The 15,980-nt window shown below is 34.7% G+C and overlaps 1 protein-coding gene across 6 annotated transcripts in view; it reads right to left on the reverse strand.

Annotated features, from left to right (window-relative positions):
* Nt5c2 (5'-nucleotidase, cytosolic II) overlaps window positions 1-15,980 on the reverse strand; it is an 83,797-nt gene that overhangs the window by 9,596 nt on the left and 58,221 nt on the right. For 3 of the 6 annotated variants that reach the window (XM_026401159.2, XM_077798334.1, XM_077798335.1), the window contains 6 exons: window positions 9,639-9,756; window positions 8,006-8,101; window positions 2,429-2,520; window positions 2,238-2,295; window positions 1,117-1,210; window positions 566-619 (listed from right to left, as the gene is read on the reverse strand). In XM_026401159.2, coding sequence (XP_026256944.2) covers window positions 566-619; window positions 1,117-1,210; window positions 2,238-2,295; window positions 2,429-2,520; window positions 8,006-8,101; window positions 9,639-9,756 — 512 coding nt within the window. Of the gene's footprint in view, window positions 1-565; window positions 620-1,116; window positions 1,211-1,932; window positions 2,030-2,237; window positions 2,296-2,428; window positions 2,521-8,005; window positions 8,102-9,638; window positions 9,757-13,638; window positions 13,700-15,980 lie in introns of those variants that run through there. The other 3 variants (XM_026401162.2, XM_026401165.2, XM_026401164.2) reach the window with 3 other exon arrangements.

Below are 15,980 nucleotides of genomic sequence, written 5' to 3' on the forward strand. Positions count from 1 at the left end.
CTTTTTTTAACTTACACGCAGTGCTGAGAATCAAACCCAGTGCTTCACACCTGCTAGGCAAGCACTCTACCACTGAGCCACAACCCCAGCCCAAGGTATTTAAATAACAGTCATATACATGTACATTTTTTTAGATGGTCCAGTGTCTAGTATAATGCTTCTTATTTAAGTCATATTTGGGTGTGAATCTTGCCTTTACTACTTACTAACTGTGTAATCTTAGGGAAGATATTTAATTCCTCTATTTCTTAGTTTTTTCATTTATAAAACAGATATAACAATAATATATTAGATGATATAATGGTGATATACACACAGTAACCCCCTAGTTGCTATGTTATAATTAGATCTACAAGGACAAGTGAAATACTAGGTCTTCTTGCTTACTGATCACACAAAAAACTAAGACCTATGTTCTAGTTATTCTTGGTAATTATACCTTGCACATATTATGTCACAACAAAGAAGTATCTTCCTTGTCCATTTCATTATGAACAGGCTTATTATTCATTTCTTTAATAGGTAAAATAAGCTATGTAGATCTGTTTCTCCCTTAATTACTTACATCTTTGACTACATACTTCTCAAGATTTTCAACTGTCTTTTCCTTAAGGGAGCCCTGGTGAAAAGAAAAAAAAAAAAGCTAAGAAAATAACAAAATAAGTTTTTTTTTAACATTTAGTTCACAATAAAAATTGTGTTTACTGTCAACCAGAATGAACTTAAGTGTTTACCCAAATGGAAAAAACAAATAAAACTAGAGGGTTAGGAAAAAGTAGTAGATATGATTTGCTGCAACTCTGCCACCAAAATCTGTCTTCAAATATGAAACTGGCTACTTTTCTGCAAAGATTTGTTAAATATAATCTTTTACACGAAAATCTCTAGTAAGTGAGTTTGAGAAATGAAAACTCAATAAAATCTAGAAGCCAAGTTTCACCAAGTGAGGAAAGGTGGCTAGGATGACCAAACAAGAACAAATATATTCTAGAGATCTATCATCCGTTTTTACCCCCAACCCGTTTTTATAAATGGAAGAAAAATTTTGCTCCATTTGCACTTGAAAAGTAAAGACATGCCAGACAGTAAGCAGGGGAAGAAGCAGCTTTTGAGTACCTTGTAATGAACCCAGTCAACAGCATCTCTTACATCTTGGAACATACTCCGGTAGGACATGAAGAGGTCCCCATCTTTAAATCCTGTCTCACAGCTACAGAAAGATAAAAAGAATGTGACAGGGAATTCAAAAGAGGATAAATAAAATGAATGACAAAAGTTACCCAGGGGACTCAAAGATTCCAATATCATATGGGTATGGCTGTGGCTAATTAGGAAAATAATTACTCCCTAATAAAAATCCATTTTTGACCACCAGAAATTGCCATATGTTCAATGGAATACAATAACTCTGAACAAATACAAAATGATAGAATAATATTTAGAATGGAAGCTAAAAGGTCAAAGTAATAAAATATCTGGTTTTTATTCATAACTTTTTAGAAACAGGTTCTCACTGAAGAAACATCTAAAACGTACAATTGGTCATTTAGGTTCTTTCTACCCTGACTTCTTTCTGACATTGTCCCTAGGTAAAAAGATAATGTCCATTTTCTTAGTGACTCAGCCTTCCACCAAATTTAGTGTCTTGAAGTGGGTAAGGACTAACATAAGAAGTTAGCAAACTCTGACATATATGGCTACAACTTCAGCAAAGGCTATCCAATTCCCTATAAAAATAGAGGATAATTTATTCAAGACTTAAGCAAAAAATTGCTTCAGGGAAAATAAGCAGTATTTATTCCTCAATGAAATCTTGCTGGGCCTGGGAATGAAACTAAATTACCATCCCTGAATGGCTCCTGGGTAGCTGCTGTGAAATGAGTCGGGGGGTTTTAGTGTAATTCTGCTTGGACAGATAATCATCACACAAACCTCCCACTCAGTTGTCACAATTAGCACCTCTGCTGGCCGTCTTCATTCCCAGGAGAAGCCAATCAGAAGTGGTCCCTTCCAAACATGGCTGCAGCACACTGGCAAGGAGAGGGGCCGTGTGGGAGGTGAGAGCCTGCATGGAGCTGCTGGTGCTGTCCCATCTCCAGGCTGGTAATGTGGCATCTCTCACTAGCACTAAATTCACTTTAGAAAAGCAGAAAAGACCTACAATGGCCAGTTCTCTAAAACCCTGTACATTAATTTTAAAAATCAACTGGAAAAAGAAAATTGTAGCATATACACACCTGGTATATCTGGGACAATTAGTAAAAAAATCTACTAGGCAGGCCAACAGGTAGGTCTCTGAAAAATGAAGAATAGATATTCATAAGCTATAAGTGAAATAATTCACACATTTTATTATCTCCTTTGAGCAAAGACAAATAATTATGGAAAGAAGAGATAGTACCAATATATAAGCATAGAATGAGTCTACCTGGTAGATTGAATAGTGTGTTCAGAATGTAAAATCTTTCAGTGTCATCTCGTTGAATAAATTTATTTGGATACTGCTCTCTAGTTTCTGGCCTGAAAGAAAAATTTTAAAAATTGACATTCAAAACATTAACATGACTGGAGAATATTCATTATTCAAAAATTAATTCTAGGGGCTGGGGTTGTGGCTCAGTGGTAGAGCACTTGCCTAGCACATGCGAGGCACTGGGTTTGATCCTCAGCACCACATAAAAACAAATAGAGAAAAGTATTGTGTTCATTTACAACTAAAAAAAAAAAAAGAATAATTCATTCAAATATTTTGATGGTTATGTACAACACAGGGTTCCAAATATTAAACATAGGTAACTAGAAGATGAACAAGCTCAGGTTCTAGCCTTAAAGAGTTCTCAGTCTGGGAGGGAGAAACATACACATTTAAGTATAATAAGATTTTTTTAAAAATCACAACTACTACAAGAAAGCTGCAAAGAGCTGTAAGAAAACTGAGGAAGGGGAAATCATTTCAACTTAAGGGGTAGAGAGAAGCAAATGAGAGAAGGATAGGAAAATCTAGGATTCATGAAAGAGGTGACATATAACCTAAGCATTAAAAGCCTTAAAAGCTAAGAGGACCAGCTGAGAAACAAGTCCAATTTTAGTACAGGTAGTGAAGCAGAGGAAAAAAAAAAAAAAAAAAAACAGCCAGAAAGATGGGCTGAGGCAGATTATGCCACTGTTCTTACACTTCATTCAGGAATAAGACAGTATTACTTAAGTTTTTACACAAAGGGATTCAACTCATCAGAATTAAATTTTAAGAAGATTAAATTGATATCAGTTTTGGAATAAAGTGCAGAAAGAAAATGCAATAAATGGCCCAAAATTCTTCCCAACACTTTGCAATGCAACTTTATGGTTTTTCCCATTAGAACTTCAGTCTATTTCTTCATCCTTAAACATAGGTGTAAATAGCAGCAAATGAGATCTAAGCAAAATTGGAAGACACTGTGCACAATGGCTTGCCCTCTCCTGCTGCACATGGAATCCTGAGACTACTATGTGAATAACAGTGAAATGGTCCACTAGGAGATAAAAGGATACATAAAGAAATGAGGAACACAGCCAACAGCCTGCCAGTTGCCAGACATGTGAGTGAGGTTATTCTAGATCAGCTGCCAGCTGATCCACCAGCTGACTACAGACATAAGAAACAGCCCAGAGATATCAGCTGAACAATCCTAGAATTGCACAGCTGACTTTCATAATTTTGAGCTAAATAAAATAGTCACTATTTTTTTAAGTTGCTAATGAAACTTTATTTTATTTATTTATATGCAGTGCTGAGAATCAAACCTAGTGCCCCACACATGCTAGGCAGGCACTCTACTACTGGGCCACCACCCTAGCCCCCAAATAGTCATTATTTTAAGTCACCAAGTTTGGGAATAATTTATTATGCAGCAAAAACCAACTATAGAAAGTAACAGAAAATCAGTTAGGTGGTTAATGCAGTAGTCATGAGACTAAGTAGAGCCTGTCCTAGCATGCTATCAGAGGAAAATAAAGGAATAAATGCATTTTGAGAGACTGCTGAGGAAATGAGTAAGACCAGGCAACTGTATGGGTGTGGTAAATGAGAGACCTAAGAGTCAAAAATAATAACAATTATGCTTAGGTATCTCTTGAGAAGTGATTGGAACTGCTAATAAAACATGATGGCTCTAGGTTTAATCCCCAGTACTACAAAAAAAAAAAAAAAAAAAGAAAGAAAGAAAGAAAGAAAAAAAAATCTGGATAAGAAGTGGACATAAAAGTAGTTCTATTTTGGCTATACTAAGCTTGAAGTAAAAAAGATTCATAGTAGGCAATCAGAAACAAAGATCAAGATTTTAAAACAAAGAGTCAAATCTGAAAGATAAATGGAATCATATATACACCAGTAATAGATGAAATCATGAAAACTAATAAACTGAAATTGGAACCATGGAGGAAAGTCAGTGAAAGAGAAATTAAGTTAAATATGCACAAGAAGCTTGTGAGTGAAATGAAATACAAGAAAAAGAAGGGAACAATATTAATAAAAAATATTTCAGAAAAGCTAAAACAGACAAAGACTAAAATATGAAGATGTAAAATTCTCAAGCCAGATGTGGTGTGACACACCTGTAACCCCAGCGGCCCAGGAGGCTGAGGCAGGAGGACTGCAAGTTCAAAGCCAGCCTCAGCAAAAGCATGGCACTCAATGACTAAATGAGACCCTGTCTCTGAATAAAATACAAAATAGGGCTGGGGATGTGGCTCAGTGGTCAAGTACCCCGAGTTCAATCCCTGGCACCCAAATAAATAGATAGATAGATAAATTAATTAATTAATTATAGTTCTCAGTGAATATATGAAAATTAACAAATCTAAATAAAAGAAATCAAAGTTGGGGCTGGGGATGTGGCTCAAGCAGTAGCGCACTCGCCTGGCATGCATGCGGCCCGGGTTCGATCCTGAGCACCACATACAAACAAAGATGTTGTGTCCGCCGGTAACTAAAAAATAAATATTAAAATTCTCTCTCTCTGTGTCTCTCTCTCTTTAAAAAAAAAAAAAAAGAAATCAAAGTTAACACTGAGTGACTTGGGTAAATTTCTGCTTCAATTTGTTAACTGCAAATGGCATAAATTCCAGTTAGGCATATAAAATCTTATTATCATCCTGTCTTAGTTTCCTCTTAGTCATCCTTCTGAAATAAGAGGTCCTAATAAAAAATAACTTTGTAGAATACCTCATCTTCTAGTCTTCCAAATTTTATGTAATGAAAAATAAGAAGGAAGGGAATAACAATACATATTCCTCAGTGAAGTTTAGTAAGATGACATTGTTTTCTTAAGTGTAATACACTGTTCCATCAGTAAAGAGCAATTCCTCTATAGAGATAGTTAACATTTATTAGGCAGTTACTACCCAAATTGACATATATGCAGTTAGAAATTATATTTTGTTTAAATATCAAATCATGCTTGTATGTATTTAAAATTAAAAAATCAACTCAAGGAGAGATAATACACCATAAAAGTAGGACAGTGCACTCAGAGTAGGAAGAAAATAATTTAGTGCAGATTACTGCTAACTTTCTGTGACCCACAAAATAACAGCTTTTTGGGGGCTGGAGTTGGAGCTCTGTGGTAGAGCGCTTGTTTCGTACGTATGAGGCACTGCGTTCAATTCCCAGAACACATATAAATAAGCAAATAAAATAAAGATCCATCAACAACTAAAATATATTTTTAAAAAATAACTTAATTTTCTGAAAAATTAATTTCCAAATTATTAGCAAAACATGTGATGCCAGATGAAGCCCTGACTTCTTTTGGCCCTGTCCATCAATAACCATTTCTCCCATTTTATCCATCTTGTTTCTCCTTTCCAAGGACTCTCCCTTTTGACTCAAAGAACTGTAGTGTGTTGTTTGAATGATTCTGCATTTACTCATAAATTACATGTTTTTGAAACACCATTAAATATGTTTCCAGAGGAGCTACTTGGAAACTTTACTGAGGAAGAGAGGCAGGTGGTTGTGAATCTTGAATTAGTGAATGTGACTGAAAAGCTAAATTAATGAACTGCTTTTCTTCTCCATCTACCCCTCCATTAATACAAAAATTCCTTTTCAGACATTTGAAAACTGGTTCATCCTCATTGGTATTCTGAATAAAAACGACAACATTTGTAAATAAAAGAGCTTAGGTTACTAGTACTACATGTAGTCATTTTATGTTTAAATCCTGCTTCTTGATATTTGTGGATGTTGAAAAACCCCAATGAAAGAACAGTGGATATAACCTTTCTGGCCTGCCCAGATAGGTCAAGGTGGATGTTTACTTCACACTGTTCTCAGTACGTATTATATGGGACATCTCTGAGCATATGTAATGTCAATAATACCTGAAGAGTATTATATCAGATGGTCAAATTCTAAGTGGGTCATCACTATGACTTCAGATTTAAAAAGTTTGGTACAATGTCTTCTGGCAAGTACCTTTTGTGATAAGAGGCACTCAGTTACCTCCTACCTCTTACCACAAAAGGTATTTGCCAAAAGACATTGTCTTTCTATTTACAACTCTGCTGTCAAGAATGAATAACAGCCAGGTAAAGTGGCACACACCTGTGAAGACAACAGGATCCAGTCTGTGTAACTTAGGGAGATCCTGTCTCAAAATAAAATGGAAAAGGTCTGGGGATGTAGTTCAGTGACAGAGTACTTGCCTTGCATGTGCAATGCCCTGGGTTCAATCCTTAGTACTCCAAAATAAATAGATAAATAAAAATAGAAGTTGCTGTTCTGTCATACTGTGTCAGTATGTAAATACTGTGTCAGGCAGTAAATAGAGAAAACACAAAGTCATAATTATAGCTGTTGTTAAATTGTGATATTGTGATTTTTTTAAAGAAAAAACTGATATGTTTCACTAAAAAAATTGTATATACCAAATGTTTTTATCTGCTGTTTTCCAGGTTGAAAACTCAAATTAGTGACATAATATCCTGATTATGAAAATAAAGTTTATCCTTGTTTTATATATTATTACTCCCTCTTTTTTTTTGAGTTGGGTAATAAATGTAGATGCAAATTATATTTTGTTTAAAGTAAGTGAATTTTAGTTATATAGCATCCAGTAAAGCTTTTTTCCTTCTTCTTTTTACAGTACTACTATGGATTAAAGCCAGGGCTTCATGCATGCCAGGCAAGTGCTCCACCATTGAGTTATATCCTCAACCCCCTTGTATTTTTATTTTAAGACAGGGTCTGAGCAAATTGGCCCAGGCTGCCCTCAAACTTATGATCCTCCTTAGCCTTCCAGAATCTGGGGTGTGCGCCACTATACCTGGATCAACAGAGTTAACCTTGAAACTTGTTTGAGCTCAAAGACCCTTCTGTCTCAGCCTCCTATGTAGATGGAAATACAGGCACATGCCACTATGCCCAGCTTTTCTTGTATTCATTTTTTTTAATATTTATTTTTTAGCTGTAGTTGGACACAATACCTTTGTTTTATTTATTTTTATATGGTGCTAAGGATGAACCTAGGGTCTCGCATGTGCTAAGTGAGCCCTCTACTGCTGAGCCACAACTCCATCCTCCTTATATTCATTTTTATCCCTATGTTTAAAAAAATTTTTTTAACCGTATGAATATCTGAAGCTATTTATTAGAACGTTAAGAAACAATGTATTAGCTTTTAAAAATCTTTATTAAATTGCTATAGTTTAACCACTGAGCCACATCGCCAGCCCATTCCCCTGCTTTTCGTATTTTTTATTTTGAGACAGGGTCTGGCTAAATTGCTGAGAGCCTAGCTAAGTTGCTGAGGCTGGCTTTGAACTTGTGATCCTCCACAAGTTCAAAGGTCTCACACATGGTAGGCAAAAGTGCTTTATCATTGAGCTACATCCCCAGTCCAGGAATAATTCTTTAAAATAAATAGGAAAGTACATCTCATCTGGAAAGACAATGTCATTTTCATATTGTTTGACTATAGAAAAAACAAACTCTAGAAAGAGACTGAACATTCTTTGTACTTACCCTCTTATGAAGTTAAATCCATGTGCACAGACCAAGAGGTTTCCATAGGCATCGACTTTCAAAAGATTTCCATATAATGTGTCAAAGACAAGTCCTCTGTGTGAAAATAATGGCATCATTGATAATGCAAAGTAATATGTGCAATAGTTTTATATAGTACTACTCAATCACCACAAGCCAACCTCCTCTAACTCAAGCTTTGTATCGACTTAGGTGTATTCTAAAACAATATAACCTTAGAGGCTAAAGTATGTAAATAAAATCTTTAAAATAAATCCCAGAGCAATTACAAATATTTATTCCAGATAAGTAATCATAAATGTTTTCTATTATGAATAAGGGCTTAATCAAACAGTATAAACTATAATTTCTATCAATACAACTGATATCATTCTAAAATAGTCTTTCCATTTCCTGGGATAAGTGAGCTGCCCTATATTTCTCTCTTTAAAAAAAAATTATTTTTTAATCGTAGTTGGACACAATAGCTTTATTTTATTTATTTATTTTTATGTGGTGCTGAAGATCTCCCACATGCTAGGCGAGTGCTCTGCCACTGAGCCACAACTCCAGCCCCGATATTTCTCTTTTTGACACTGTGAGATATATATATCATGGTATTTCAAATAAATATCATCTTTCTTTTTTGAGGGGTGCATACTGGGAATTTAATCACTGAATACCTCCCAAGCCCTTTTCAGTTTTTATTTTGAGACAGCGTCTCACTTAGTTGCTGAGCTGGCTTTGAACCTGTGATCCTCCTGCCTCAGTCTCTGGAGCCACTGAAATTATAGGTGTGTACTACCACACCTGGCAATATCATCTTCTGTAATTTTAATTTTGGGGGGAAGGGGGCAGTACTGAGAGTACTGGGGATTGATCCTGGAGCATTAAACATACTAGCCAAGCACTCTACACCTAAGCTACATCCCCAGCCCTTTTTTTCTATATTTTATTTGAAAATGTGGTTTTGCTAAATTGCTCAGGCAGGCCTCAAACTTGCAATTCTGCTGCCTTAGCCTCCCAAATCACTGAGATTATGGGCATGCCTTACAACACCCAGTTTAACCCTAAATCTTCCCTATCAAATCCAGAAATGCAAACTGTCTAAGGTGGCTCTAAGTATCCAGTAATTGTATTAGTAAAACACATAACTGCTCTCTAAAAGCCAAAGGTAGGACAGATAGGACCATCTGTGATGCTGCCCATCAGGATATTGGTTTTGGTACTAGAGATTGAACCTGGGCGGTTTACCACGGAATTACATTCACAGTGTTTTTTATTTTTTGAGACCAACTCTCACTAAGTTACTGAAGCTGGCCTCGATCTTCTAAGTCTCCTGCTTCTGCTTCCCACATCACTGGAATTACAGACATGCACCACTGCGCCAAGCACCATCAGGTGCTTTCTCACATCCCTAAGTAGGTCATCTTCAACAGCAATAAACCGAGTTCAATTCAAGAACACAGAAGATATAGTATATATGAAAGGTTTGTGGTAATTCTAGAATTAATACCAACCCCAAACAACAAGGTATTATGTGATGTATTCTTTGAGTCAGGGATAAATTTGGAATTACTAATTTGAGGGATAGAGGAAGTGGTCTTAAGATAAAAATATCTTGAAAAATTACCTGGTAGGGAATGTAGAATCATAAGCAAAGCTGAGCAGCTCCTGGGGGTAGCCAATAGAAACTAATCTCTCCACAGTAAGCTCAAAGCCAAGGGATTCATACTCCGGGGACTTGTATACTGCACAAAGAGGAGGTTCTTATTAGTCAGCATAAAGAACAGCCCTTTAAAAGAAGGCAAACAAGTGTGTTTCTACTCTTTCCTAATTCTTCCTTCCTCCTCAGTCTGCCATTTCGTTTTTTCCCCCTCAAATTCTATGTTCTGCACAGCCCCCATTAATTAAGAGAATTCAATTATTAATCTGTAGAAATCATTCATATTATATCAGGAGCAGCAGTTAAAAGAAGTATCAAACATTTCAAAATAGTTCCTTCATTCTCAGAAAACCTAAACATTTTTTTTCTTTTATCTACTCTTTCACTCTCACAATCTGAAGGCAAAAAGAATATAGCTGTGATATTAACTGTAAGAAAATAAGTAAACAGAAAAGTAGATAAGAGAAGTCTGGGTTTGTCAAAGGCTTCAGTGATGTTCATAATTGATGTAGGAATCTTCAAAATGAGCTTTTTTTAAGTTTATTTATTAAATTCCTATTTGGTTTAATATTTGCTTTATACTCCTTTAATCAATATATCTGTTCTACTTGTCAGATTAACTTGTGTTTTGTCAGCTCTAACAATGTTACAGGCTTCAAAATTGCATTTTATAAAGAATTAGTACAAACCAACCAGAAAAAGACATGCCTGAGACAACATATGAACTGGGAATTAGATATTAAAGAATCATGACTTCTTTTATTAGACATGATTATGGCAGGGTAGATACATGCAAGTATGTGTAAAAAAAAATATATATATATATATATATATTTCTCTTTATCTGCTAAAAAAGCACGGATTTCAGATTATAGAGATTTCTCTCTACTACTGTATATGTCTGAAATTTTCCACAATGAAAAAACTTTTTAGAATTATCACTGTAGTTCACCATAAAGAAAATGTTGCTCCTTTAAATAGGCTTCTCCCAAATGAAATATTTAGGTTACTAATATTCCATCAGTTTCTAGGAATAGGTAAGCCGCACTGAAAATAAAATAAAGACCTGCTTAATTTGTTTAATGCCAAATATGGCAATTAAACAATTATCCACCCTATCCACCCTATTTTTGCAGTCTCACAATAATGCAGCAATTATTATAGTTCTTCCATCTATTATTAATATCTGCTTAGCCTATAGCTCAAACTGATTTTTTTTATTTGATACTTTTAGATATACATGATAGTAGGGTGTATTTTGACATATTATACATACATGGAGAGCAACACATTCCAATTAGGATCCCATTCTTGTGGTTGTACATGATGTGGATCAAACTGATTTTTCATTGCAATTAGTTTGCCTGTTCAAACTAGTGTTAATATTTTAGTGAGTACAGTTCAACTTTCCCTTTCTAAAAGTAATCTTTAGAATATTTTCAGAACTATATAAGAAGCTGGTAATGCTACTTGTCTCCAAAAAAGGGAAGTGAATGGCAATGTTACAAGGTAAGGAAGGAGAGCTCCATGTATGCTCTGTACCTTTAAAACTTGTAACATATTGATGTAGTTATCTGTTTTTTAAATTGAAATTTTAAAAAAAGCAAGCTGGTCTTTTAAAATCCTTTAATAAACATTGTCAGATTAAAAGAAAAATTCTAAGGTGCTTCTAGAGATCCTTGCATTTCATCTCATCAGAACAACACCAAAAGAAGTCATATTTTTTCCTTTTGTTGTTTTGGGGGTAATAGTAATCCAATGCTAATAACTCTAGATAACATTTTCAAAGCTGGTTGTATTTATTTCCCCCTCAACTCCTGCTTTATACCCCATTCCACCCTCCCTCCCAACACAAACATACACACACATACACACACCTTAAAATCTCATGTGTGGAATTCCTGAATCTGTAGGACACACACTGCAGTAAAGGAAGTGCTACATGTACAAAAATGTTAACAGAGTAAAAGCTGATGACCCAGTAAGGCCTGCTACCCAATGACGTAAATTTGAGTTAGGCTGAAAATATAAACTAACATTTCTCACCTGGCTTTCCCTGCCATGTCTCCCACCGATTGCCAGTTGTCCCCACTTAACAAAATTACCATAAAACAAAAATTGCTTCTTCCTAACCAAAGCCTCAGTTATTTCAAACAATACTTAATGACATAAAATTCCTGTACAGATAAATAATTTGGGTAACCTACCAACATTAATTGGTACAAAATGTTTTCTATTAGTTTTTCAGGAGGATAATTTGTGGTATTAAGAATGGAGAATGAAAAATAAATCATAACCACCCTCATACAAGCTCACCTCTAAATCACCAATTTTCCCTAGTTAGTCATTATGGAGTGATGGAGTAATCTGGGATTGTAAACTATGTATATGAGACAATTTGGACTGAAGAGTTCAAATTAATTTACTGAGAATTTTTTAGTGAGAAAAAATACAGGGGAAAAAATCTCAATTCCCCATTTTTCTAGTGTATAAGAAAATAAAACACTATATATTTATTTGCCACACTGCATTTATTCACAAGGCAGAATATCCAAGTGTTCAACTGAGGTGACTTTCTAGAAGTTCAACCTAGAAATAAGTGCTTTCAAAATTTCCTTTCCTTCAATGAGTTCAGGGTACTTCCCAGAAACAGGATATATTTTCCCTATATGCTAACCTGAAGTTACACTACCAAGTACAAATAGCACTCAAATCAGAATTTAGATTTCTGAGTTTCATCCCAAACTCTCTCTGGTGGGGAATACAACCACTGCTATGAATTTATACATTTCATAACCATCAAACTTTAAGCTTGGATGCTGAAATATGCTACTTCAATTTCTTTCAACTGGTCCAAAATAAAGTGATCTAGTTTCAGGTGGGAATCAATCTCTTAAAGTCCAAGTTCCATTTTCATAACATCATCTTTTTTATTAAGCTGTAAGACCCACAAAAGTTCAGATATTTTCTCATAAGCTTACTGGATAACCAATTCAGTAATACAAACTCTGGGTTATTAAATCATCTGATAGCTGTACAAAATACAACCCCTACTTTAGAAGTAGAACTGAAGCTTTTCAGGGCATGAATTTATGTTCTATTCTGTTTTCCCTTGGGAGTAAATATTTTTTTCTTCTGATCTGTTGATAAAAATTCCTGAAGCTTAAAGAGTACCACCATTCCTTAAAAAAGTAAAGATTAAAAAGCAGAACTCTTTTTCTGATTAACCAGACCCTTCAAAGCCAGTCTCCATTTGCAGGCAACTGTATCTATCACCTCAGACTGTGGAGCTCTATGCCTCTCTACAGTTTGTACAAAGGCTCTAATTTCAATTTCTTACAAAACGGTGGCAAGTAAATGATGCAGAGTTTTAAGTTCAACTCTTAAAGTTAACCTTCTGTGGTTCCAAAACCTACCCTGAAACTTCAGGGTAAGTATAACCTTGCACATTAACTGCTTATTTATTCTCTAAGATGGTCTTCGGGGCTACCCCCAACTTACTCAATATCCAAAGACAAAGAAAGAAATTGTTTTAAGGGCCAGAGTCCAAAAAAGAGGACTGCTTCAGCCACTAGGACAGCACAGAGTGTTCTCAGGTTACGTAACTAGACTATAAAGAGAACAACCAAAGCTTTGAAAGTTGAAGCTACTGAGAGCATTTAAAGATACTCTTTACTCCATAATCTGCAAGGGAGAAAAAAACAAAAACAAAAAACAGCTCTTCAAAAATAACTGTGTTGTGGGGATGAAAGTTGTAGGCTTTGTTCTGAGTAGATGCAGCTCACACAAAAAAGAATCTACAGAATGAGCAGAAACTTCCTTCGGGGAAATTTGGAATTCTCATGCATTTTTTACCTTTGCCACCAAGATATACTGTGTAGTAATTTATAGATTTCAGAAAAATAATGGGCAAACCTCTACAGAGGTTCCAGCCTAGCAGAGTGCTGCTGCCAAAATGAGAACTCACATGAGGCAGATGCAGATGCAGTGTGTGTCACTCCAGTCTTGAAGGAGTTACACTGGCTCTCCTGTTAAAAAAAACAAAACAAAGCAACAAAACAAAACAAAAACAAAAACAAAAGCTGGTTTTAAAACTGTTGTGATGGGCTGGAACAGAGAGACACCATTTGGAAATTGGTATTTATTGGAGTTACCACTGACCTCCAATTTAGAAGCCTCTGATCATCACTAAAATTAAGCTAATTTGCCAATGAGAGTTTTGAAGATAAGCCTAAGCATTGTGTATTATTTCTTTTTCTGGCACCCTGAGTCTGGAAATACAAGCCAATTCTGATCCTGACATATTAAGCCAAAAGAAAACAGAAAAATAAATCCATTTGTCTTAGATTATTTTCTCTAGCACATTTCAGGTTAGTAGAATAGAAAACAAATGCAGCTGGTAAATGGTGTTTAAAATTGAACAATGTCTAGAGAGAGATTAAATTAAGGATACAAAAACAAACCAAAGCAGTACATCTTGCTTTCAAGTATCCATTTAAGTTGAGTCTACCTATACCAACTTCTCTACCTTCTAACACCTAAATCCGTCATCTTGATATGGACTAGAACCAACTGCATGCTGCAGATGTCTAGACGTGGAATGGAAGAAGGGGAAAAGGTTTTTTTATTCTGTCAGTGGATATTTGTCCTCAGTAAATGTTATTACAATAATCTTTATAAGGGTCCAGGAAATTACCTAGTCTAGTAAAAATACTGAGCTAAAGATACATACATAATCCTTTAAATATATTGATACTTTAGGGGCTAGAGTTGTAGCTCAGTGGTAGAATGCTTGCCTAGCATATGTGAGGCATTCATTGGGTTCAATTCTCAGCATCACATATAAATAAATAAAAAGGTCTACTAACAATTTAAAAAAAAAATTTTAAATATATTGAAACTTTAAAGATACCCTTACAGGGAGTCATTTTCCCCAGAGACATTTACATTTTGAAAACATGTGGTTGGACTCCTCCAACTCCTGGGAGGTGTGTGAGGGGTTATTCAATAGAAAGGTAGAAATGGTCAAATGTAATGCCTAAAAGTTCTGAAAACACTACAACTGGAAGAAACCACAATTAATAGTCCCTTTATAAAACAAATCCCAATCTAACTACCCACAGTCATATGCTTTCATGATTTAAGTCTAAAAATTATCAGCACTTTCTAGGTAATTAGGATATACAATGTTGGTTCTCTGCTATTATAACTAGAAAAGGTAATAAAACACATTTTTTCCACTGAGAAAATGTTAAATAAAATCTTTCCAATTATCATATAAACAGGCACCAGAGAACTTTTTCCATTTTTCAAAACCATGTGAAAATCCTTAAAACAAAAACAGAGAAAGGCAAAAGATCACAAATGATCTAAAAAAGATTTATTAAAGTTTAAGATTATCTCAATTTTATTTATTTTATTTAAAATAAAAAACCTATATACCATATAACACTTTCAGTAATGTAAAATAAGTTCCCAAGGGCTGGGGCTGTAGCTCAGTGGCAGAACACTTGCCTAGCATGTGTGAGGCACTGGGTTTGATCCTCAGTACCACATGAAAAAATAAAGGCATGCTGCCCATCTACAACTATAAAAAAGATTAAAAAAAAAAGTTCCTAAATGATTAGATACGTAAATGAGTAAGCGGAGTTTGAGAGACTGCCAATATTTCAGTTCTTACAAAGACAAAATTAAATGGTAGCTAAAAAATTTGTTTAAAAATAATAAGAATATTATTAGAATGTTTATTTTAATAAAAGGAAAAAATTACCTAGCTCGAAAATTTCTCCTCTAAGAATCTGTACTTATTAGGCCTTGCATTTTCAGTAGTTTTCAATTTAAGACTGAAAAAGTAAAAATTTTTGAGATAATTGCTTTTAAAAAAAATCCTGTTTAAACAAGGTTGCTTGTAATAAAAGAATAAACATAGCTAATACTTTTTTTTTTCAAAAATAAAACCAATTATGGCACTCAAATGCCAATTCTAAAGTTAGAGGAATTTAACAAACATTTGTATACATAACAAACATCTGTGTACCAGGTACTAGCTACTTTTAACAAGAAACAAAATAGCTCATGGTCCTTAGCCTGAAGAAACATACAGCTCATGTTGTATTACAGGGATATACAATTACATATTTATAAGTTTTAGAAGATCAGTAACATAACTAAGAAGATATAGAGAGAAGGAAAAGGGGCCAATTAACTCAGTCTAGGAAATCAGTCCTTAAAACCTGTAAGATTTATTCAGGCTAATAACTCGTTTTAATGACCAGTATCTCAAGGTACTATAAAATTTACCTAATAAAC

This window comes from Urocitellus parryii, chromosome 5 (assembly GCF_045843805.1).
Source record: "Urocitellus parryii isolate mUroPar1 chromosome 5, mUroPar1.hap1, whole genome shotgun sequence".
Lineage (NCBI taxonomy): Eukaryota > Metazoa > Chordata > Mammalia > Rodentia > Sciuridae > Urocitellus > Urocitellus parryii.